Below are 25,750 nucleotides of genomic sequence, written 5' to 3'. Positions count from 1 at the left end.
GAGTATTATTCACCCATAAAAAGGAGTGAAGTACTGATATGTTCTATAACATGGATGCAACTTGAAAACATTATGCTAAGTGAAAGAAGCCAGTCACAAAAGAACACATATTGTATGATTCCATTTACGTGAAGTGTCCAGAATAGGCAAATCCATAGAGACAGAAAGCAGATTAGTAGTTGTCAAGGGCTAGGGAGAAGGGAGAATGGGAAGTTACTGCTAGTGGATATGGGGTTTCTTTCAGAGGTGATGAAAATGTTCTAAAATTAAATGGTGATGATGGTTGCACAACCCTGTGAATATACTTAAAACAACTGAATTCTATACTTTAGAAGGCATGTCAATTATATCTCAATAACAATGTTATTTTTTTAGGAAAAAAAGTATTGTTCTAGACGTTAAGATAGGGCTGGTGTAGGCAGTCAGAGATAGGGTACAAGTGAATCATAAAAACACATCTGCATTCAAGTACTTCATTCTTTAAAAGGAATAAACAGAATATACCAAAGAAACAATAAAGAACAGGGCAAAACATTTCATTTATTGTTATATTTTATTCCCAAACCAGATTTAACGTGGCTTGCTTATATACAAAAAAAAAACACGCTGAATTAATCACTGGAAGAGCTTCGGGGTCTAAAATATTGTAGAGTTAAGCTGCAGACTTCCTGTATGATCCAGACAGTAAATGATATAGTTGAGAAGAGAAAACGTGTGTTGGAGGAATGAATTAGAGAAGCTTTTCAAAAGGGGCTGCCACCTATACTAAACCTGAGATTAAGAAAGAAAAGAATTTTCTGGGAGGAAGAGGAGCATGGACAAGGCATGTGCAGGAATGAGCCCAGCATGGAAGAAGGAATGTGAGCTCAGCACGGAAGAAGGAAAGATGCTGTGGCGGGTTGGCTGTGGTGGGTTGGCTCGTGTCTTAGGCCCGTTGCTTGTCATGGGGCCATGTCTGCAGGCCTCACACGGAGCAGGCTTCTTCACTGAGCCTCCTTGGAGAGTGAGCTCAGACCACAGCCTCTGAGTCCTTGCCAAGGGGAGGCCCTGGTACAATGAGTATCTTTATATTATTGGAGCACTGTGTTTTATTAATCCTCACATTTTTCCATATGTAGAATGTTTTGTCTTCACCTCCTTAGAGGAGGCAAAACACATTTTGGAACCTGGAAAATGAATCACAAAAGAAGAAGTGAAACGACTTGCTCAGGGGTTTGTCAGTCCAAGAGTAAAAAACCTTGAACCAGGTCTCCAAACTTCCCTACTTATATACTTAAAAACTATTGGTACCAAACCAAGTCAGCTTGCCTCCTGGTGAGTTAAATAACACTCTACACCAGTGGAAGTTGTCTCACAAAGTAAAGTGTATTTGCAGCAAATAGGAGGCCATGAGGAATCATTTCCAAAGTCATGGCATCCTTGAACAAAGGGAAGCAGGGACTTTTATTTTGGATGGGGAATGAATATTCAAAAGGGAGAGGGGGGTATTCACTTGCACAGGCTCGGTTGGAAAACATGCTTCCACATCCACTGCAGGTTACAGTAATGAGGCCTAAGCTCCTTCTGGAGAGATCTTAGCATTAAAGGTAAGGCAAAGGTCATGGGTGTAGCTCTTGTGGTGAGGCTTGGTCAGGATGGTTGGTGGTTACATCTCCTTAGAAACGGAAAAAAACAACTTGGAGAAATAGTTAATTACTTCCAAACCCACCCTTGAGTTTCTTGAGGTGCTGGATAAGTCCTCCATGCTTGACTTGGCTGGATGATGACAACTGTCCAATTATGGGCAATTGCTCACTGTTTGTGCATTTCCCATGCAGTTTAACTTCAAAGCACAATGAAGGTATAAAGTGATATTCTCGTGTATTTTTAAAAAATAAAACAACCATGCTCTTCTGAATGTGGTAAAAAATGTTTTTCAAACAACTAATGTAGGATAAGTGTCTGCTCTACTAGAATAAAAGGCAACATCAGTGTCTTAATCTTAAGAGAAATGTAAGTGAAGATCACTTTTAAACACGTGCTTTGCTTGGAATTGATTGTGAAGTGTTATAGTCCCTCTTGTGAGGCTTGTTGACTTCTCAAGCTCAGACTGATTGATTACTACAAACACCATCATTTTTGTCCTTTTCTGTGAGCAGCTGGGCTCTCTCAATACTGTCAGAGGAAGCTTTACACAGCCCCGGGATAGGAAAAGCAGCCTCTTTTTTAGACTTTGACAGTGGCCTTTGGCCAATTGCGAAATGGCCCCGATGTGCTTGGAATGAAGTCTTCTGTGGTCATTTCAGCCAGTAGAATGGTGGCTGTGACAAAGCCACAAACACTACTCACTGCAGAGTAGAAAGAACCAGAAAGTGCCAGGGCTGTAGTCGAAGATGTCTGAACATTGTGGACCTGAAATTACAAACACGGGCCTGCATGCGTCATTTCATAAATAAAATGACAGTTTTTATTTCCAAATGCCTAATCTCTGGACAATAAGCCCCTTATACAACTCTACCACCAAAAGAGGACCTCGGCTGAGTTCCAGTGCAGTCTCGGATCCATTTCATGCTGTTAAGCTGCACTAATTGTCGACCAGGGGGTTTACAAAAGAGAACAGGAAGTCTGTTGTGGCCAAGGCAATTTGTAGCGATCTAGAAGCATCTAATTCTCAGAAAAGAAATTCTTTGTAACCATATTCATACCCTTAACAAATATGACTCTGTATACTTCTCTTCTTATTTGATCAATTTATTTTTGCTTCAGTGGAGACACATTAAAGAAATCAAAAATGAGTGGAAGCACCACAATTCTTAAAGTTGAAACTTTACGGAGGCTTTCTGTAAACTTTTTTCAGACAAATTCTCCAGTATGACAACAAAATATAACTGAGATCCATAGCATGTTATTGGCATTCGTACACGTATATTCTTTTTCTTATATCTTGTGTATTTTGTGCAAGGTATTAGATGCACAATAATTCCATGCATGATGTAAAATCATGCTTTAGATTTGTTACATGGTCACATGAGGGTGATTCAGCCCGGGTTGTCTCATTTAGTAAAGAATCACCATCATTTCATAACTAGAGGTCATCAGGAACCACTCATAGCCATTGTATACATGATTAGTTTTTATAACCCCAACCTGAGTGAATTTCCAATCTCCTACATTGCATATGAACATTGCTTATGTATTTGGGCCTCTATCTTGACTATGTGACATTACGAATCAAGTAGCCATGTGACTACTATTACCGGAAACTGGAGCCCATAGTCCGGAAACTCACCATTAAGAATAAAACAAGCTTCTTAAACCAGCTTGGTATTCACTCTATTGTATTATACCACAACACATCGATTTTAGTAGGACAACAGGTTTATGGTATAACTAAATAGGAAGCTTAAATTTGGGCCATGTTACTCTACTCTCTATCAGACAAAGTATTTTAGAGCAGCTATTGTTTTTTATAAAGGCAAGAAACCAATAGGAGACTATAGGGGATAATGAGAAAGAGGAATCTTTTGCTTTTTTGTCTAAAAATTTTATTATAAAACAATGGCTGAAATATAAAAAATATTTTTAATTAGAGAAAAATATCCCTAATTTTGTCAGTAGATTACAATATGTAATGTTCCTGGAAACCAAGCAAGTGACACTGTGTATCTGTGATAATTATCTGTCTAAGCAGGAAGGAAGTTATCCCCAGATAACTGAAATCCAGCAATAATCCCCAAAACTCAATTTAGGCATGGATTTTAATCTTCTACTCCAAACTTTCAATGGAGTTTATTTACTGCTTATCTTCTAACAGAGTGAGTAATATAAAAGAAGCAACTTGAAAGAGGAAATTCAAAAGGAATCAAAAATGTAAAATCTAAATAACAATAAGTCCTACATTGGCCCTACCGTACTTCACGTGGGAAGCGGTGGCTCCCTGTGTGTGTATCTATACTTGGCTTGAATTGATAGCCACGGCCTCTTAGCTCCTCCAGACTCTGTTCACACAACTGCAGTCAAATCCCCGAGCAAGTGTACTGACCAAGGGTGCTCAGTCTGTGGCTGTGTTTTAGGATGGGCATTTATTTTTACTGTATGATGTATCTTGAACATTGTTTTCTCATTATTTTTTATCCTCTGATCTTGTTAGATTCACAAGACATTCTTCCTCTTTCTCAGTGTCCAAACCCCATGCTCCCCAAGCGTGCACGCACTCACACACACACACAGATACACTCACGTACCACACCCACTCACACATGCACATATACATGCTCACAAACCACACACACGCATACCACACACACTCATACAACACATATTTACACACACACTCAAATACAGCACACTCTCATGCATAATTGCACACTCACACACATGTACACACACACCCCATGTATACTCACCACACACACACATATTCACAGATAGACACACAGACACACTCATACATTATACCCCATCACACGTGCTCACACAGACACGTACCACACACTCACACACCACGTGCACACCCATACATGCTTACACAGAACACACGTACACATACTCACACACACTCAACACATTCAACAAACACATATTTAAGCACCCAACTCGGCACTGAGGTCATAGCAGCAAACGAAACAAACTCAGTTTCTTACCCTCATGGAGCTTACATCAGGAGTGAAGAAAAAGGGGGATTTGAAGAAAATGTGAATCTTGGATTGGAAGAAAAGGAACGATGCCATCTTTGGTGGCAGAGCTTACAGCAGCGGCTGTGAACTCAGAAGACCGAGTTCCCTGGACCCCTCTCCTTCCTGTCTTCTCCAAAGCTGAGGAGGGGTTTTGAGACTCTCATTTGTTCCAATAATTAGTGTAGAAAAAATGCCCTTCATCTAGAACAGTTCAATTGATACTTATTTTGTGTTCTAGAAACCCTGATGAATCACTTGTGGGTTTTGGGATGTACAAAATAAAAGATCCCAACTGTTGGTACCACGTATGTTAACAGACCCATCATCTCAGCATCCCTGTAATCGCCAAGGAGTACAGGCTAAAGGAAGCTGGTGGCTGGTGATGGAAACTTACCTTTTTCAGGGCATCCCATACTCCCCAGCCTGATGGAGCTGGAGATACGTAAAGAGGGAACAACCTATGAATTCTGTTTTATATGTTTTATTTTAAGAGATACTTTATACTTTTAGTTTATGTATACTCATTTAATAGAAAATTGTCTATTTAGCATTGAAGTTGAAAATATTTTATTTCAACAAAAATAAAGACACCAAAAAAGATGACATTTTCTCCAAGGTCCAGATTTACTGAACACCCTTTCTTCCCTCCCACCTCTAATTGTGGCTACACACACACACACACACACACACAGCTTCTAAAAGGGGCTAAGTTTACCTTGTAGATGTTAAAGAAATTGTTTACGGTAGGATTAAAATATTGCTGATTTTGTGAATTTTCTCCTTCATTTCAAATTTATTTTAGCATTAACAACAATAAACAAAGATACCAATAGAAATAAAATAGTCAAAATATACAGATGCCCAAATTTTTGTTTTCTGCAGGGAAGGGAACAGCTTAAAATTATGACCTTCACTGATGAATAGTGATTGTAATAATGCTAGTAGTGGTAATCAAAGGAGGGGTTGGATCTTCTCTCCTACAGATTAAATTGGTAAGAACTATGGAAGTTTCTCTGTCTTCTCTTATCCTTAAATGCTAACATCTGAAACACTTCCCTATTGTGTTTTTGATACAGTGATCTGCTCAGTGCTCTTAAGTTGAAAGGCTTAATTTCTTTTCCTTTTTCTTCTCAGACTGCCGTAGTGTCTTGGGATATCCGAACATTGTACTCAACGGTACCTGAAGATGCAGAGCACAAAGCAGAAAATTTACTGGTTAAAGAGGTAAATATGGTGCTTCCAGTCTTTTATTTTATAAAGCTTGCTTTCCCCCAGGTAGTTCTTAATACAACTTCCTATTGTTATTGTCTTCCTCTCATTTTCAGTAGAGAATTCAAATGCTGTGATTAGTCGATGTCTTTCAACCTGGATCACCTGTAGACGCTTTCCCTTTTTCTGTTACTCATTTTCCATTATCTGGTGACTATTCAAGTTTTGAATTTTCGTTTTGTTTTTACTTAACTTAAAATCCCCACATTGAGAAATATTTGAGTATTCTTACTAGAAAGATTTATTTTACTTATTTGGACTGAGTCGTGGGCACGACAAAACTATGTGAGAATATTGCGTAATAGAGTTTCTTTTTTTGAGATAGATTTTTCAAGAAATAGTCTATGGTAAAAGCCCTGTGGGCAGCTTTGAGAGACCGATAAAAATCTGTTAGTATAGCGTCTCCTTGCGTTTAATTAGTGGAGGAGAAGCCTACAAAACCCCTGCTGCTTCTAACTAGACTACAGGCTGCTTTAGGGCAGGGGTTGGGCTAGCACATAGCAGCTACTTAGGAGATGTTCGTTGAATGAATAAATGAAGCCAGTCCTTCCTTTACAGAAAACACAGTGATAAAATTTAGCCCAGCACAGGTCAGACTGAAAGTAGTGGAGTCTAAATGCAGTCTTCAATTCTGAGAAAGTAGGGTATCCCAACTAGGATTTCATGAAAGCTACATACAATAGCAAAACCCTTTCTTAGCTCTTAAACGTTATTTGTAAGAATATAAGCTAGCTTTATTAGTGTACATATTAATGTTAACCTGATTAATCATACATATTTTATGTTGTATTATTCATCCAGATCATCTTTTGCCATAAATCTACCTTTTTTTTTTCCAATTCCATTTTTTCATATTTATTTCCCAAAGTTCACATTGAATTACAACACCCTCTAAGGAGGTAGAAAAAAGAAAAACGTGCCGATTCAGATAACATCAGGATATCTGAGTATACTGTTTTCACATACACTGAAAAAAACAGTAAGTGTGATGTCAGTGCCATAATATGGTGTTTACGGTCACCTTATAGGAAGTTTTAATATCTAGTAGGGCATCAATGTTTAAAAAAAAAAAGAGAGACTTGGCAAATCTTTTTCTACAGAAGAAAATCGGAATCATTGAAACCAGGTCTATAAAAGTCCTACAGTAAAGGCATGTTAATCTAGGTAGAATTTGAAACATTTATGAAATTGAATTACCAACAGGGAATATTTAACCAGGTCGTCTTGCATGTTGTTCACGAAAATATTGCACTTCCTTCGTAAAGATCTTTAACTTTGTTGTTAAATTTATTTCTGTGTATTTCATAGTTTTGCTGCAAATGTGGGGGCCAGCCCAGTGGTGTAGTAATTAAAGTTCTGCGTGCTCTGCTTCAGTGGCTAGGTTCACAGGTTCGGATCCTGGGTGCAGACCTACTCTACTCACCAGCCACGCCGTGGCCATGCCCTAAGTACAAAATAGAGGAAGATTGGCACAGATGTTAGCTCGGGGCTAAACTTCCTCAAGCCAAAAAAAAAAAGGAGGAGGATGGACAACGGACATTAGCTCAGGGCTAGTCTTGCTCACCAAAAAAAAAGAAAAAATTGCTCCGACACAGACCGGGGGATCTTAACTTTCTTCTGTGGCTCTCTAGTACCCAAGGCTTGCGAGGCCTTGGATTTGGTTGCCAACCTGCTTCAGCTCTTTCCTGTTAACACCTGCTCATTGTATTGCCTGGTTTGGCTTCAAGGTAGGGCCAATCAGCTCAAATTCTACATCCCCAAATCTTACATCCCCAGATGATTCAGAAACCCCGCCCCCAATCTCTGGATCCAAGCAAGGTGTCAACTTGACCTACTTTCCCAGGGGAAGGATGGCCTGAAAAGCAGATCAATACAACAGTGGAGACTTCGAAGGATATTCTAGGGTTCTTAGAGGCCTTTGGTTTTGTTTGTGCTTTCATGAGCTTCTGCACCACAACTTCAAATGGCCAGATTGATCCCTTTCTTTCTATAATTCTCTAAGAATGTCAACTTCCGCTGAAAACAGGTTGACCACAGAATTTGCCTTTGTCCTGCTGCTTCTCCTGGGGAGAAATTTCTCACCTTCACCTTTGTTCCTACCTTAATTCCCCGTCAACTACTTGCACCCCGGGGTTATTCCTCCTTTTGTCACTTCCACCCTCAGCATCTCCTTTCTCCTAAGAACTGCTCCAGGGAGAAGTCAAGTACACTTAGATACCAGGGATCTGCCAAACTTTTAGTTGCAAGTCTCAGGACAGAGCATTTGGCTCAGCAACATGAATGAATCTTATCATGTTTTTCCCAACTGCGTGGATCTAAAGGAAAAAAAAGAAAGAAGAGGAGGAAGCCTGGGAAGAAACTATTTTATTCTCTGCTAATTTTTCTGTATCACTAGCAGTGAAAACTCCCACAATTGGGCCTGGTTTTAAGGATGGAGATAAAGTAAACCTATGCCTTATAGGATAAGAAGAGAAACCCCGGTTATAAACATCACGTGGAGATAATGGAACGTGAATAGTCAAGCCTGGAGACAGTAGATAAAAAGAAATGGGTCACCAGAGAGCTGGGTTAAGACTGAGAAATGACCCCTGAGAATTATGGGGGCACAAAGTCTTGACCCCAATAGCTAATAGCAGCTAACCTTTATTGACTACTTACTTTGTGCCAGAGATGCTTCTAAGCCCTTTCTTTACGTGCCGTAATTACAAACATAAGTTTCATCATTATCCTCATCACCTTTTAATGATGAGGATACTTTCATAGAAAGATTAAGAAACGTGTCCAGCATCATACAGCCGGGAATAGACAGATCCAGCATCCTGATCCATGCCCATTTAGCCCCTGGCCTCTTAACCATGATGCTAACTGCCCATATGCCCATATGGTGTTTTTCTGTAGCAGCCCTCTGGAAGGAACACTTCTCTCAGTCTTTGCCCTAACAACCCCGCTGTAGTTTTGTCCGGGTAACTCTGATGCACAGGGTTAGTGGACCACACATTGAGAAATATTGGCTGGATTTTTGAAACCAGATTAAGCCAGCACTGAAATGAATTCATTGACATTTGTAGGGTTTTGTAGAAACACCCGTTTCCCTTACAGCGGCTGCTGAACTGCACTAAGCAACCTTTTTGGTCCACCTTGTGCTAAATTGCCCTGTGGCTCCCCACCGGGTGGCAAGGACCAATACCGTGGTTGCTAGGCAGCAAACTGGCATGAATCTAGTTTAAACACATCCAGTTCAATACCGATTTTACATTCCCTCTCACTTCACTCCTCTTTGACAACTCTCAGCCTCTTGTGAAAGGCAGGGGCATTCTTTCTTTTTTTTTTTTAATCTTGAACGACTTCATATTTTTAATGGGAATTTAAGTAACATGAACGGTCTCTTCCTTTTCTGTTTTATCTGTTATTAATTCTCTTCTCTGTCTATTAAATGTAAGGTTAAATATTCCCCACACAAGAGCATAGGCTTATTTCATATCCACTAAAGCACTTCACAGGTATGTTAAATTAACATCAAGCCATAGTTGAGCAACATTGTACCTATATGTACACTTTTGAGCACTCAGTGTTTTAGGTATTACTACCTAATTTTACAGCCTAGAAATAAGGTCCTGAATGATTTGCTAATTTGCCCAAATTCACACAGAGCCAGAAGTAAGGCCCTGATCTCTCTGACACCATGCTCCGTGCTTTAACCACTGAGCTGCTTCTGAGGCTTTGAGAAACTCCTTTAAACTGTGTGCTTAATAGCCTGACCTGATGAGGATATTTCCACTGTTCACAAGGGAATACATCTTTCATTTTGACGAATATTTAACCTTTCTTCCTCAGTTTCTCCATCTTTAAATAGGGCTGTTAATAATCCCAGCACTGTCTTTCTAAACATAAATATAGCAATGGTATGAAAACACTTGGAAAATAACAACTGGAGATCAATGTCTTTATCTGATCCTCATAAGTGGCTTAAAATCAACATCTATAATCATAAAAAAGATCAAACATTTCTGTGATAAACAAGTGCTGCTCCCTCCCACTGGGGGTTGGGGAGCAATTAAAGGGATCTATAAATAGGGTGCAGACTTCTTGAGCAAAACTTCTAGAGCAAAGTTTTCATTTCAATATACACAAAAGGATAATACAAAGCCAGAAGCTCAGAACACTAATTAACACTAAGCTCTTGGGTTGGTCTCTCTTAACAAGGAAGGTGAGAAAGCAGAGAACTGAGAATGATACAGTGACCCAACAGGGAGCCAGGGCCTGGGACCACTTCAGCTGAATGGCAGAGAGAAATACTGACAAAGTACTAAGGTAGCAAGTTACTCTGCCGACAAAGCCCTCTGCAACTTCTGGAAACCAACCTGCTTTAGGAGTAGAGTAACGATGAAGTGAGAAGTAAGTCATGAATTCAGGAATCCAAGTTTCACTTTAGTCAAGACCTGAAACACTTGGGGACTTAGGAGTTATGGAAATATTAAAAGAATAGAAGCAAATATCTATATCTACATCTGTGTCTCTATATGTATACACACTCACGCAGACATACACAGTGCTCGTGTACTGTTGTCATCCAGAGAGTACTAGGTTACTGGGGCAAGGAAAAGTTCAGATTTTAAGTGGGAGTTCCAGACCAAAAACAGTGGAATTCCCCAGGGAAAAAATAATGAAAACAGGACCCGAGACTGAATAGGAAATACAAATCAGATCAAAGTAGACAGAATAAACATTGTTGAAATCACTAGGCTTCCAAAGAAAATTCACACTAAAACCCAGCAGAATAAATGGTTGAGATCAGGGCAGGCACCAATTTCACATAGGCACAGAATGTTCTGCAAAAAGCCAGGTCTGCAGGATGTCCATAGATCTCTGTCTCTCTCTCTCTCTCTCTCTCTCTCTCTCACACACACACACACACACACACGCGCGCGCGCGCACACACGCATTCCTAAAGTCTTTAACTTGCTAATATCCATTGTGACTCTCTTAGAAGGGAATATGGCATGAAATATGACATAGTTCACAAATTTATTTGACCATGGAGAAATTCTGTCCATTTTCCCCCAAGTATCTTGAGAAATATCTTTCAAGAATGTTGATATAAATCTGATGGAAAGAGATCATCAGGAACTAGGGGTACAACACAAGTAAAACAGAATCAGCTATTAGGTGAACATTGGCATGCATTTCATTAAGGCATTACCATCATTAAGATGGTAATGAAGAGAAAGGAACTATTAAAGCCCCCAAAAGAACAAATAAATTGTATCTTTCTTTTCATAGCCAAACCTCCATTCTTAGTTCTTATCATTAGTATCAAAAATGTCTACTTTTGTCCAGGGAGTAAACCTGTTACAATACCAAGGCACAGTCCCAGATATATCCCCGTGATGGCTCTTCTGTGGATTTTTCCTCATGCAGCAAATTATAAGTATAAACAAGGCTAATTTCAAAGTTTGAAGTAAATAATAATGATCATAAAGGTCAGAGCAACACCTTTTTTCAGGCCTCAAATTTCTCCTCCCAACCCCCTTACCTAATTATTGGATTATTTTTTCTCTTGTCCTAGAGGTAAATGCAAGTTCAGTGGTTTAAATAAGCTTCTCCTTTACACAGAAACTGCTACTCCCAGTTCAGTTCGATGGAGTTAATTACCCTTTCTTTATAAATGGTTAAATTCCTTACATACAAAGTTCCTCTCCCACTGACTTATACTGTTACCTCAGATCACATGCAAAGTGTATGCAATAAAGGGCCTTGTCTACTCCGTGAAAGATTGGACTGAGTTTATTTTCAACAACATTTATCACTTACCAAGCTGTTGATACCAAGTGGATGTAACACAATCTTTGCCTTCAAGGAGCTCACCACCAGACAGGAAGTAACACACCCATGATCAGATTTTTGCAGTACGATCTGACAAGTACCCCTGGAATATTACTGTAAAATAGAGAAACAAGATCATGGTCACATGTTAGAAAAAGATAACTAATGGCAGACCAGAGAATGGATTGGTTGGCTTGAGGGGATGAGTAAGACTAAAGAGAAGTTGTACAGATAGGAGACTATTTATTTTAATAGACCAACTGGGTTAAAGACTTACACTAACACGGCAGTGTGATTGTGGTGACAGTAAAGAGCTATTAAGGAGATGGAATTAACAGAAGTTGGTGGCTGAAAAGGAAGTAAAGGAGAGGAATATGTTTTCAATGACCCCCACATCTCTGGCTTGGGCTATTAACTGGATAGTTGTGCTGGTAATTTAAATAAGGTGCCCAGAAGACAGTAAAGATTGCTAGAGCAGGGATAGAAGAAGCAAATAAGATAATGTCACTGGTCAACATGCAGAGAGAGATGTCCAAGAAGGAGATAAATGCATAGATCTCAACGCAGGAGAAAGGGGTGGACTGTCGCTCTGGATTTGAAAGTTGAAGCTTTGAGCTTGGAAGAGCTTACCTGGGAATGCCACAGGGCTGCGCTACAGCAGAGAGGCAGGTCCCTGAGCTGCACTCCACTGACAGGGCTGGTAAAGAGGCCCTACATAGGAAGTAAAGATAGAGTGGACTGGAAGGTAGGAAGAAAACAAGGAGTCACTGATTTCTCAGAATCGAAAAAGAGTCAATGGCGAGAGTGAGTCAATGGTATAAAATGCCGAAGAAGTGTCAAGATAAGGGCCCACTGGATTTAGAAACTCAGAGTCATTGATGTTTCTTTAACAGAGTGGTTTCAGAAGCTGTGAGCACAACCTGTTTACAGTGGTTTAAACTGTGAAGAGATGTGGGAAGTGTTATCTCATGAAAGTGTTGGTACGTTGTTGTCTCTTTACTTATAAAGCTCTTTGAGTGTAAACCCAATAAAAATATTGGAACTCTTCAGGCAGAATACTCTATGCATACCAAAGTTTAAAATAGTTCAGGAGGCTGTTAAATTATGTACCAAAATATTGCTTACTTTTTAAGAAGCAAAGTTTTATAAACAATAAACAATATGATCAAATGAGTATAATATTGAAAATGAAATCTCTTCCTCTTCCTCTTCTTCTTCTTCCACCATTTGGACCCAGACAAATGGCATTCAACTAATTCAAGAGAAAATTATAAATATTCAAGGTAGAAGCTGCATCACGTTGAGAAATAAGAGAGATATTCAACAACTTGAGCCCTAAACATAGCAAAGAAAATTATGAGGAGAGGGAGATTGGCCATGATTTCAAATGTATTTCATGCTGCCCATTTTTCTTAACTGAAAGAAATATATCTAACTAGAATGAAATATATATTATCTCAAGAAAACACAGGGAATTTCATTTCTGACTTTTATGAATAAAATAATTTTATGTGCTCTATGTTTAATTTTGGACTGTATATTATGTACATTGATAAAGAAACCACTTTTAACCAAATGCCTTTGTACTTTATACAAATTGCTTAAATCTCATATGTAGAATAATGTGCACTCAAACTTACCCAGAAATAAGAATAAGTCTTTCAATAAATGATTCTGGTGTTTTTTTTGCATGTATAAATAAATTAAGTAAAAATATGTTTTCTGATTCTCAATAGTTGGGCAGCAAACGAATCGTTCTAATGCATTCATTAACTTTAGACCAGACAACAGTAAGGACGGTTTTTCTCACTCTATAACTAACTCTTTAGATATGAGATCAGGGCTATAAGCACAATTTAAACTATTGGAAGATACTGGGGAAAATTCCACTATAGAAATCTCTCCAAATTTAAAAAACAAGTCATAATCCTTCCTTAATAAAATTAGTGTGAATAAAAAGATTTTTGTTTTTGTTTTGAAGAATGAGGCTCTTTATTCACTGATGAAGGTCTTGCTGGAGGACTTTTCATTTCCTGTGTACTTTTTAAAAGTAAATTTATAAGTAAAGCCATATTTATTTTGCAACTTCAAGTGGAAAAATGATATCAAAATCTGTGTTGGCCTATATTTGTCCTGCTCATATTTATATGTATGATTTTATTTCTATCACGGCCAGAACAAAATGGATCACCCAATTTTTTTTACACTAAATTTATAACACTAAAGATAATAAACATACAAAAGTTGATTAAGGTCAATTCAAATGCATTTATTTTTTAGTGGCATTAGGGTAAAATGTATATGGAAAACACTGATGAAAACAAAATGATTTTGTGTTTCACACTAATGACCCTGAAGAAATTTATTTTCTAGTCACCAAAATCCCTAGAATAATAGCCTTGCTTCCAAATATGCAAAACTCTTCTAATTCTGAATTTGTTTCCTCTTCTCCACAACAAAAATCATCCTACAATGTTTGGTGGTAAGTGAATGAAAACACAGAAGTACAAGTCAGAGCCCCTGGAGTGTAAGAATAAAAAAAGAACCCATTTTAAGTTTGAACCGAAATTTTCAATTGCATTGAATTACAAGCCAGATTTTATGCCTTACATGAAAAGAATGATTAGATCATAGTATTACCAAGGTTTTTTAGTACCATCCGTTATTCATGTCCTGACAAATTACTTGTGAGATCTACCTGGGAAATTAGAGTGATGGTCCCAGGTCAGGCACAGGTGTGATTTATGCAAGTCTAATTTTACAGTTGGTTCAACTGCCTTAATACAACACATTTTGCAAAGACAAACCAAATATGCTAATTCAATTTAAAATCAACAAAGATAACAGTTTAGGCTACTCTATGATTCAAGATAACAAAATAGTTAAAAAGTGATTTTCACTTATAGTTGGCATTTGATATGACATTCTGTTTTACATTGTACGTGCATATTTATATACATGGTAACACTATCTAATATCAAGTAATATTTTAAAAAATCAGACTCGATCTGTTAAATAAGATTGTACCATGATTTCTAAAACTGAGTCATGTCTATATTAACATCACTTACTTTGTCCAAACTGGTTATTTTTACTTGACTCTCAAGAGTATAGTCTAAGTTTTAAAAAATCATTAACTGTTCAACTCGTTTTTATACTGCAGAAATTAATTATTTTATTTTAAAGGAATACATAATGTGATCCAGTTAAAGAAAAAAGTGGTTTCAGTGCCTTTCTCTTTTTCTCTAAAATATCAATGTATTGGGTGACCACATGTTCTGGTTTGCAGCAATAGTCTCATGTGCTACCTGTTGGCCTGGCTAATAGCATCTCCTTTCACTTTGAAGTGTCTCAGTGTGGACAATAAGTTATCCAGCTACCCTTTCAATATATAATTTGCCTAAATTCACTTAATTTCATGATGCTGCATTTTCATCATTTATACAATAGCCATAATCTAAACTTTACAAAGAATGGCATGAATATGAAAATTACACCATCATTTTACAAATACAGATTTAATCCCAGCGATGACCAAGGGCCAAAATGAACACCTTTTGTGGTTGCATAAATCTTTCTGGCAAGAAAGTAGACACGTAATTAAATAAACCTTCATAGCCAGAAACAAAAATAATTTTACATCTAAATAGCCATCTGTAACCTGCTTATTACTCTGTAGCCAGAATCTAATAATCAGCCCTTTTAAGAGATGGACAAATTATGTTGCCAAACCCAAATTGCTGTTTGAGGTATGTAACATGATTTGAATTGATTCTGATGATTCTCTAAAGAGGAGAGGAAAGGAAAAAAATGAACTATTTTCTTTATAGTATTTTGGGGTGCCGTTTACAATTGCCCGATCTTCTCTAAAATATTTAGATTTTTAGAACTTTCAAGGTGTCGTGTTTTGTTATTCCTAAAGGAAAAAGGATATGGAAGATTCATTCATTCAACAAATATGTGTTGAATATGTATAAATAAAGCCCCACGTTGGAGTGGATATGCTCCCTGCTCTTTTAAAAACCTGTGTCTATTTTAGTGAGAGCTGGAGAGTAAACCCAGTTACTAGAGTCCACTGTATGGAGCCAGGCCCCTAGTGCTTTCAGTTCATAGGCAAACAGCATGACAAGGACCAAGCCACATTGTCACTCCAGTAGAATGATGGATTTCGGGGTCCCCCTCTAGAGATTCTGATCAGTTGATCTCATGTGGGACCCCGGAACCTGCATTTTAATTAGCAACCCCAAACAATTCATGGACACATCAGAATTTAGGAAACTATCCTGATGGCATGGAAACCTTTGACCACATTGACTTTGCTCAGCTTGTTTGTGTCTAAACGTATAACAGGCAGAGATGGCAAGCATAAAGACCGAACAAGCAAATATAATAAATGAATAAAATGTGAATCAGGGCATTGCTGTTGGAAAAGTTAACCAGCCCAGCAAACTTTTGCTGGATATTCAGTCTCCACCTTTGAAGTAGACTGTGGCAGCCTCCATTTTAAAGAGAAGAGGAGTTGGTAGTTTGAAACCAGCGTTGTGGCCTAGGTAGGTGTAAGGGAAAATGAAGCCCTTGCCTTATCGTAACAAGCAGAGTTGTAGCCTGTGACTTTGAATTTGCAACAGGTCATTTCAGCTTAGTTTTTAGACAAAGAGGAGTTGTAGTCATAATTATAATAGTTCTTAATGATCTTCTTAGAGTGACCGTGTGGGCTGGAACAAAGAATAGAGAATAATTTTCTATGCATAACATTTCGAAAATGCCATACTATGTTGGAGAAACGTTTATGTGTTTGTAAAATTCACTGGCTTTCTTAGAATCAGAGAAATCACAAATTTAGAAGGATTTTTAAGGGTCATCTAGTCCAGCCCTAATCCTCATCTGCCCACCACCAGATCCATAAACGTAGCAAATAAATTCAGAAGGAATTTGATTAAAACTCTTTGGTAATCAGAGCTAATGTGTCTCTCCAAACTGTACTTTTATAAATAAAGAAAAACAAGTTATCAACTGTTGTGAATGTGAATTATAGATTGTCAAACATGCTGGAAAAACTGATTTTTTTCAAAGCAAGTATTTATTAAGGACTTACTCTATGCTAGATGCTTTATAGGAATTATCTTATTTGATCCTAATGAAGTTGGTATTATTTAGGCAGATAAAGTAATTTAGAGATATTGTTATTTAATTGAGCTCTCACAGCTAATACCAAAATTCAAAACCAGGTCTGCCTGACCCCAAGACAGAAACAGAAGCACCATACAAAACATCTGGAATGATGGTCCACATGTGCTAAAAAATAAAAATAAAAAGGTTTGCAACCATCAATTCATAAGTTAGCTGAATGGACTTTTAGAGTCAGACAAATCCAGTTTGAAATCCTACTTCTTTCCTGTATAGAATCTTGAGCAAACTTCTGAGCCTCTCCTTGCCTCTGGGATGTATAAAATGGGAATAATAAAATCTCATAGAGTGCTTGTTAAGATTATACGTAAATATTGTAAGATTATTACATCTGTAAATTATTGTAAGATTATATGTAAAAAATTGTAAGATTTTATGCAGCTAGCAGTACAGTATCTGACAAGCACTTGCCACTCCAAAAAAAAAAAAAAAAGAGAGAGATAGTTCTTTACTAGACTGTAATAATATAAGAAAGTACCACATTCATTTTTGGTCAGTGGAATTCAGGATTAATACATCTCAGATTCAGTTAAGTCTGTGGCATATTGTGAATATCATGTGTAATACGCATGAGTGCGCATGTTTATCATGGTTAAACATAGGTACTATCCATAGCAAGAAAGGGCAGTGAGTAAATCAATGCATCTTTGTCCAATTAAAACCTCCAGATTAGGAAGCGTAGAGAGAGATATTATTGGACAGAAATTTCTAATCCAGTCTAATATTCTGGACGTTCAGTAGCTAAATCTGAGCCCCTAATAAATAAAATGATTTGACCAAAATCATGTTAGAATTCAGTACTAGTTCCAGACCAAGAATAAAGCCCTATAGCTCCTGGTTTAGTGCCGTACCCTCCATTTGCATTTCTTATAAAGAATATATGTTGGTTTGGCAATTTTTTATCAAGAATCTTTAAAACACTTTGAGTACTCTATCCTAAGAAAATAATCCAAAGTGGGTTGGACTTGGGGGAGGATGACAGAACTAAATGCATGAAGAAATATTACGAAACATTTTTTTTGCTATGGCACAAAATTTGAAGTAGCCATAATAACCACTCACTCTGTCCTTTTGCTCAAATGTCACCTTCTCTGTAATACCCACTCTATCGATTCTAGTTAAATTGGCTCCCTTTCCCCAACTCTATCCATCCTCCTTTCTCTGTTTTGTTTTTCACATGACACTTACTATTTTCTAATATATTACACAATTTACTTATTTTTGAGTTTATTGACCAGCTCTTCACAAAGGCATAAGTTTCAAGAGGGCATGAATTTTTGTCCCTTCTTCACTGATGTATTCGCATCACCTAGAACAACCCCGGGCACACAGTAAGGGTTTAATGATATTTGTGGAACCAATTAGTGAATGAATGCTCTCCAAAACTAGAAGACTGGGTTAGTAAATTAGGATATGATAATTTATTCTACTTATTTAAGATGGTCATAAAATTTAGAAAGCGAAAGTAAAAATTTCTAGAATATGCCATTCAGTGAATAGAAAACAATATTCAAATTCAAATATGTACTTAGAGGGGAACTAGGTAAAACTATGTATCAGAAAAAAAGATCCAAAGGGAATGCAACAAGGGAGTGGGTTTTATGCTTTTTGTTTTCCATTTGAAAATATGTTTTGTTTCCTTTGAGAAGTACAGCAAGGTGTAGAGAAAGGAAAGTTAAGTGAGAATGATGAGAAAGATCTGTAATCAGAATGTTCTGTCTCCACGGCTTGGGATGCCATGGGGCTACATGCTCCTTGCCTGACTCCCCAACATCTTTGGGATAAAGAAGATGTGGTATATATATACACAATGGACTACTACTCAGCCATAAAAAATATGAAATCATGCCATTTGCGACAACACGGATGGACCTTGTGGGTATTATGCTAGGCAAAATAAGTCAGGCGGAGAAAGACAAATACTGTATAACTTCACTCATATGTAGAAGATAAACCAACACACGGATAAGGAGAACAGATTAACGGAGGGGAAGAGGGTTAGGGGGTGGTGAAAGAGTTAAAGTGACACATGCGTGTGGTGATGGACGGAAATTAGACTATTGGTGATGAACACAAGGCAGTCTATACAGAAGCCAAAATACAATGATGTACACGTGAAATTTACACAATGTTATAAACCAATGTGACCTCAATAAAATAATGAAAAAATAATAATAAATAAAATAAAATGAAGATGGAACTTTTTAGCCAAAGAGCATATTAGGTCTCAGTTTTCCTCTTATTTCCAGAAACGTGGTTTGCAGAATTGGCTCAAAGTTAAGAAATTTAATTTTAGCTAAATATTCAGTTTTGTTCACATTCCCCTTCTCCATCCATTCCAGTCGTTACGGATCTCCTGAAGTCCCTTTTACTGTTCTTATCTATGTCCGTTTGTCTTGTTGCTATTTGTTTCTTAAACTCTTCTTTCCTCATGTACTCTCTCCTGCCATCCTCCTACTCCTGTCTTTGTCCTAGTCTCAGGCATTATTTAGCCCTCGGGCCCGGTTTGTGTGTGGATGCTTCCCTGAACAAATAAAGCTATGATGCCGAGAAAGTTCAAGGCAGAAGAAATCCAGAGAGGCTGAGAGCGCCCAACGCCTCTCCCCTCTCCCTGCCCTTTCCATGCATCTTGAGCCAGGAGTCGGCACCGCGTGTTCTCCATCAACCTTTCTACATCGCCCTCTGGGCCATTCCCTCCCACGTTCTGTTTCTGCAAAGACGGTGCCAGTGCTTTCTTTGCTTCAGCACTTCTGCACCTCGAATGATTACTCCCACAAAGAGATCTCCTTGCCTGCCACTTCTTAGTTACAATATCACGGGTCTTTATTCCTCATGTTGCAGTAAGTTTATTTTTCCCCAATTTTTCCACTGATGCTAGAGGACAAGGTCTGCTTAGAATCCTCATGTTAGCTGTTTAATCCCCAGATTCACGTAATTTTGGAATCAGAAGGAATCTTAAAAGCTACCTAGTGAAATCCTCGTTACCACTCCGTGGTCAGTACAGTGCTAGGTGCGTGGTAGGTGTTTGGAATATGTTTGCCATCAGTAAATACTATAAAATCAGCCATTATGTACCACTTTAAGATTATTATGTTGTGCTATTGACTTTGTTTTTTAAAAAGTTTTTGGTCATCTTTTATTCACATATATTTATAAAATCGATGAATATTCACGGAGAAAGCTGCATCTTAGAAGGCAATGAGGTAAAACTGAAAAAATAATTTCAAGTTGACAACAGCGTTGACATAAAGAGGAAAAGGATAAGTTATGACTCAAGAATAAGAAGAAATGGGCTAAAATTATGATGAAAGGATTACATATAAATAATAACATCTTTCACTACTGAGAACTGTTAAGTATTGGAAGGGGTTGCCAAGGAAAGCTGCAAAATGACGGTACTTGGGGTTAGTAACATATCCGGTGTGATTCAGAGGGTGATTAAATTAGGTTTTCCTTGATGGAGTAAAATAGAATAAATATGTTAAATGGTTCCTCCTCCAAGAGTCTGGGAAAGGTTAGATTTCCATTTCACTGGAAAATGTGAAACGATTATAATGAGCAAACCCCTTACCTACATTAAAATTGCTCACGTATATACCTTAGCACTACCCCGGAGATTATGAGGACTGTATTCACTGTACTTTTGGCCAGGACACCTGATATTTTACGTGATAATTTTTTAGTTGTCATTCTTTTTTCTTTCAGGCTTGTAAATTTTATAGTTCCCAGTGGTACGTGGTAAACTACAAGTATGAACAATATTCTGGAGACATTCGACAGTTACCCCGGTAAGAACCTATTATGACTACTCCCTAGATTTTTCCATATGTAAAATACGTTCTCTGTTTAAGGTCTGCCATTGTTTATGAATGTATGTATGTTAATCTGGTGTCAAGATATATTTTACAAAATTTAAAAATAAATGTCGCAATAGAACGTTTTATTTAACAATGTATTGGGAGTGAGATATAAATATACTTATTTAATTTTTTTTTTTGAGTGTGTGAGGAAGATCGGCCCTGAGCTAACATCTGCCAATCCTCCTCTTTTTGCTGAGGAAGACTGGCCCTGGGCTAACATCCATGCCCATCTTCCTCCACTTTATATGGGACCCTGCCACAGCATGGCCTGACAAGCAGTGCGTCGGTGCACACCCGGGATCAGAACCGGCGAACACCGGGCCGCCGCAGCGGAGCACACGCGCTTAACTGCTTGCACCACCCGACCGGCCCCTACTCTTATTTAATTTTTTTTTTTTAATTTTTTGTTTATTGCAGTAACATTGGTTTATAACATTGTATAAATTTCAGGTGTACATCATTATACTTCTATTTCTGCATGGATTACATCATGTTCACCACTAATTACAACCCATCACCACACACATGTGCCGAATTATCCCTTTCGCCCCGCTCCCTCCCCCCTTCCCCTTGGTAACCACCAATCCAATCTCTGTCTCTCTGTGTTTGTTTATTGTTGTTATTATCTACTACTTAACGAAGGAAATCATACGGTATTTGACCTTCTCCCTCTGACTTATTTCATTTTGCATAATACCCTCAATGTCCATCCATGTTGTCACAAATGGCTGGATTTCATCGTTTCTTATGGCTGAGTAGTATTCCATTGTGTATATATACCACATCTTCTTTATCCATTTGTCCCTTGATGGGCACTTAGGTTGCTTCCAAGTTTTGGCTATTGTGAATAACGCTGCAATGAACACAGGGGTGCATGTATCTTTATGCATTGGTGTTTTCAAGTTCTTTGGACAAATACCCAGCAGTGGAATAGCTAGATCATATGGTAGTTCTATCCTTGATTTTTTGAGGAATCTCCATACTGTTTTCCATAGTGGCCGCACCAGTTTGCACTCCCACCAGCAGTGTATGAGAGTTCCCTTCTCTCCACATCTTCTCCAACACATGTTGTTTCCTGACTTGTTAATTATAGCCATTCTGACGGGCGTGAGGTGATATCTCATTGTAGTTTTGATTTGCATTTCCCTGATAGTTAATGATTTTGAACATCTTTTCATGTGTCTGTTGGCCATCTGTATATCTTCTTTGGAGAAATGTCTGTTCAGGTCTTTTGCCCATTTTTTGATTGGGTTGTTAGTTTTTTTGTTGTTGAGATGCACGAGTTTTTTATATATTTCAAAATATACTACAAAGCTATAGTAACCAAAACAGCATGGTACTGGCATAAAAACAGACACACTGATCAATGGAATAGAATCAAAAGCCCAGAAATAAACCCACACATCTATGGACAGCTAATCTTTGACAAAGGAGCCAAGAACATAGAATGGAGAAAAGAAAGTCTCTTTAACAAATGGTGTTGGGGAAACTGGATAGCCACATGCAAAAAAATGAAAGTAGACCCTTACCTTACACCATACACAAAAATTAACTCCAAATGGATTAAAGACTTGAATGTAAGACCTGAAACTATGAAACTTCTAGAAGAAAACATAGGCAATATGCTCTTATTTAATTTTTAAATAAAGTTTTATAGTGTTGTTATATTATACTTTTGTGAGCTGTCCTTTTGGTAGCAGATACAAGAGAATAAGAAAAGTCTAATTTGGATCAAAAATTTTTTCTGACGCTATTCTGTATATAGCATTCAGATTTGTCACTGGCTTTGTGTATTTTCATGCTGGGATATCAAAATAAACAACCTCCATAGAAGTGATGTATGTCTAAGAACAGCAAAAAGGGAAAAATACGCACCTAATTTTTTTTCCAGACTCTGGTGAAATAAAGCCTTTAGGAGAATGTGACTTTGTTCTGCACCTACTCAAGTGTCACCTCCACAGAGAAGTTCACCTGCCCAACTACCTGAACTAAAGTAGTCATTTCTTCAGTGTCTGTGTACCCCACTGAAGTAAAAACTCCCAAAAGGCAAGGACTTTTCATTGCAGAATCCCCTGAAGGCTTAGGAGAATGCCTAGCACATAGTCAGTATGCAATAATTACTTATTGGATAAATAAACTGAGTGAATGGCAAATTTTAAAATATAATATTCCTGGATGGGATTGGAGGTGCTCAATTTCAAAGAACTGTGATGAACTGGAATCTCCCAACACATTGGTTCATCAATCTAAAATGAGGCAAGTGATCCAGAAAAATACTTAAGACAATCAAAAGTTAAGTTTTTATTAACACTTTCCTCAAGTGAAACATTGAGATGATACACATTGCATCTAACTTTTTAGGTGACACATGGTTCAGATTTGGGCACCACTTTGCAGGATTTCCCATGTCCCGGAAACATCTTTGCCGGACTTGGATACTTGGAAGTGCTGCTCTCAACTCGTGAATGCAGGATTTGAAGAAGGAGTTGTGGAGTAGCTCTGAGAAGGTGGCATTTGAGCTCAGATCTGAAGGAACAGTAGCTACCAGCACTGCAATCTTGGGAAAAGGGCTCCCAGAGGAAACAGCAAGGGCAAAGGCCCTGAGGTGGGAACCTGCATGGTCATTTGAGCAGAATGACAATCAGGGAGGCTGGAACTGAAGGTTGGAAGGGAGCAGTGAGATGAAACCATGGAACTAGGTAGGGGACATTATGGGTCCTGGAAAGGAGCTTGGATTTTATCCCCATTGCAGCAGAAACCTGTGGAAACTAGAGTGTGACATGATCTGATTTACCTCTAAAAGATCACTTGATCTACTCTATGGAGAATGGGATTGTAGTGATGAGAACAGAAAAAAAAAAAGGGAAGGAGGCCATTTATTTTGGAGTTGCTCTACTGTGAAAAGCAAAAACAATGTTCCTCCAAAACAACAAATCTTTTTTCAAAACAGTGAACATTAACTTTTGCCAAATCTTTGAACATTCCTTTAAACTCTGGTCATTCCTAATAGATAATCTCCTGTAACTTCATATTGGAAGTTACACAGTAGACCTTCGTGAGTAATTATTACATTCAGAATGTCTGGGTGTTAGTCACACACTTTTTGTAGATGCAATTGAACAGCAAAGCATTTTTTAACATCAAGACTTCCTCTTTCTGAAAATAGTTCTGAGAAGTGGTTACAACTTGGAAGCTGGGTCCAGGCAGTTGGAAGACTGCATATCAAGTAAGAGAGTGTAGAGAGCGGTATTTAACCACTTTTTGGAATAAATGCCTTCCCACTGCCTTTAGGTCTGGTGAAATCTTTAGTGGCTTTATCCCCAAACACTGTTTATCTTTTCTTATGTTCATGATGCCATAAACAAAAGAAGTAAATAAAAGATTTCACATTCACAGTATTCTTCCTCTATTAAAACAATAGAGAAAGCAGCTCCGGTAAGAACAAGTTCTGGATGTCACTGTTGAATTGAAATTGTCATAGAACTTGAGAAGAAATCTCATGAGAAGAAATGGGAAAGTAACTGAAATCTTGTTGAGAATTTCCCTTACTTTAACTAAAAGAAGTGGAAGTTGATACCAAGAAGGGGAAGAGTAAGACTGCCACAAAGTAAGAAACTTGAATGAACTATATATATTCAAAATGAAAATCAGAAGTTGTAGACTGTAATCCTCTGCACATATCCCCTGAAATAATGAAGACTATAACACTGAATAGCAAAATTATTTTTTTAATGATTTTTACAAAGCTAAGCACTCCCCACCAAGGACTACCCATATTTAGGTCAGTAGTGGAAACAGATAATTGACTTGGGCCGTCTGAGGCTGTTAGAAGTAAATCATTTTCATAGCTCCTGGATTAGAATAATTCTCCTATGTCTGCTACCAACTTAAATTGATCATTTTTTTTTATGGGTTGCTGAGGCTGCAAAATAAAAACTGGCAATTATGGAAAAGTGAAAAAAGAGGTGCGTGCTTATCTCTCTCCTTTTTATTCTTTAAACTTAAAATTGTGTTATTATTGACACTTAAGAACCCTACTTTTTTTAAGTGTGTATTCGTAGGAAGATACCAGAGAGAGACATTATTTCAGGCTAGAATGTAAAATATAAAGCCTTCAGACATTAGGAATAAAAATCAATGCTGAACTTGGGGCTCCCAGGAGACACGAAATACATGATGCCGGTATATATCAAACCATGATATAAAGAAAAAAATTTCATAGAGTATATTTTGTGACTGAAGATCAAATAACATGTAACCAGTTAGCTGAGTTAAAACAGAATAATTTTTTTATGATGTTATTGATGTCACATTGATTTATAACATTCTATAATTTTCAGGAGTACATCATTATATTTTGGGTTCTGTATAGACTGCATGGTGTTCACCACCAAAAGTCTACTTTCCATCCTTCATGGTACACGTGCCCCTTTACCCCTCTTGCCTTCTCCCCACCCCTTTCCCCTCTGGTAACCACCAGTCTGTTCTTCATATCTATGCGTTTGTTTGTAAAACAAAACCACACATCTATGGACAGCTACTTTTTGACAAAGGGGCCAAGATCATATGACTTCAGAATAATTTTTTTAATAAAAGAACATTTCCTGGGGCAAGCCCAGTGACGTAGTGGTTAAGTTCACATGCTCCACTTTGGTGTCCCGGGGTTCATAGGTTCGGATCCCGGGCACAGACCCACGTACCGCTTATCAAGCCATGCTGTGGCAGGCGTCCCACATATAAAGTAGAGGAAGATGGGCATGGATGTTAGCTGAAGGCCAGTCTTCCTCAGCAAAAAGAGAAGGATTGGCAACAGTTGTTAGCTCAGGGCTAATCTTCCTCATCCCCGCCCCGAAAAAGAACATTTCCTGATGTCAAGAGTGAGCCAGAATGTGCTAGGTGCCATATGTACATTACCTCATTTAACACACATAACCCTTTGCAGTAGGAACTGTTATC

The 25,750-nt window shown here is 38.0% G+C and overlaps 1 protein-coding gene across 2 annotated transcripts in view; it reads left to right on the top strand.

Moving 5' to 3' along the window:
• DOCK10 (dedicator of cytokinesis 10) overlaps nt 1-25,750 on the top strand; it is a 262,692-nt gene that overhangs the window by 124,611 nt on the left and 112,331 nt on the right. For both annotated transcript variants that reach the window (XM_058533107.1, XM_058533108.1), the window contains exons 3-4: nt 5,790-5,879; nt 20,640-20,722. In XM_058533107.1, coding sequence (XP_058389090.1) covers nt 5,790-5,879; nt 20,640-20,722 — 173 coding nt within the window. The remainder of the gene's footprint in view (nt 1-5,789; nt 5,880-20,639; nt 20,723-25,750) is intronic.

This window comes from Diceros bicornis, chromosome 37, assembly GCF_020826845.1.
Source record: "Diceros bicornis minor isolate mBicDic1 chromosome 37, mDicBic1.mat.cur, whole genome shotgun sequence".
Taxonomy (NCBI): Eukaryota; Metazoa; Chordata; class Mammalia; order Perissodactyla; family Rhinocerotidae; genus Diceros; species Diceros bicornis.
This window is presented reverse-complemented; position numbering and strand designations above follow the sequence as displayed.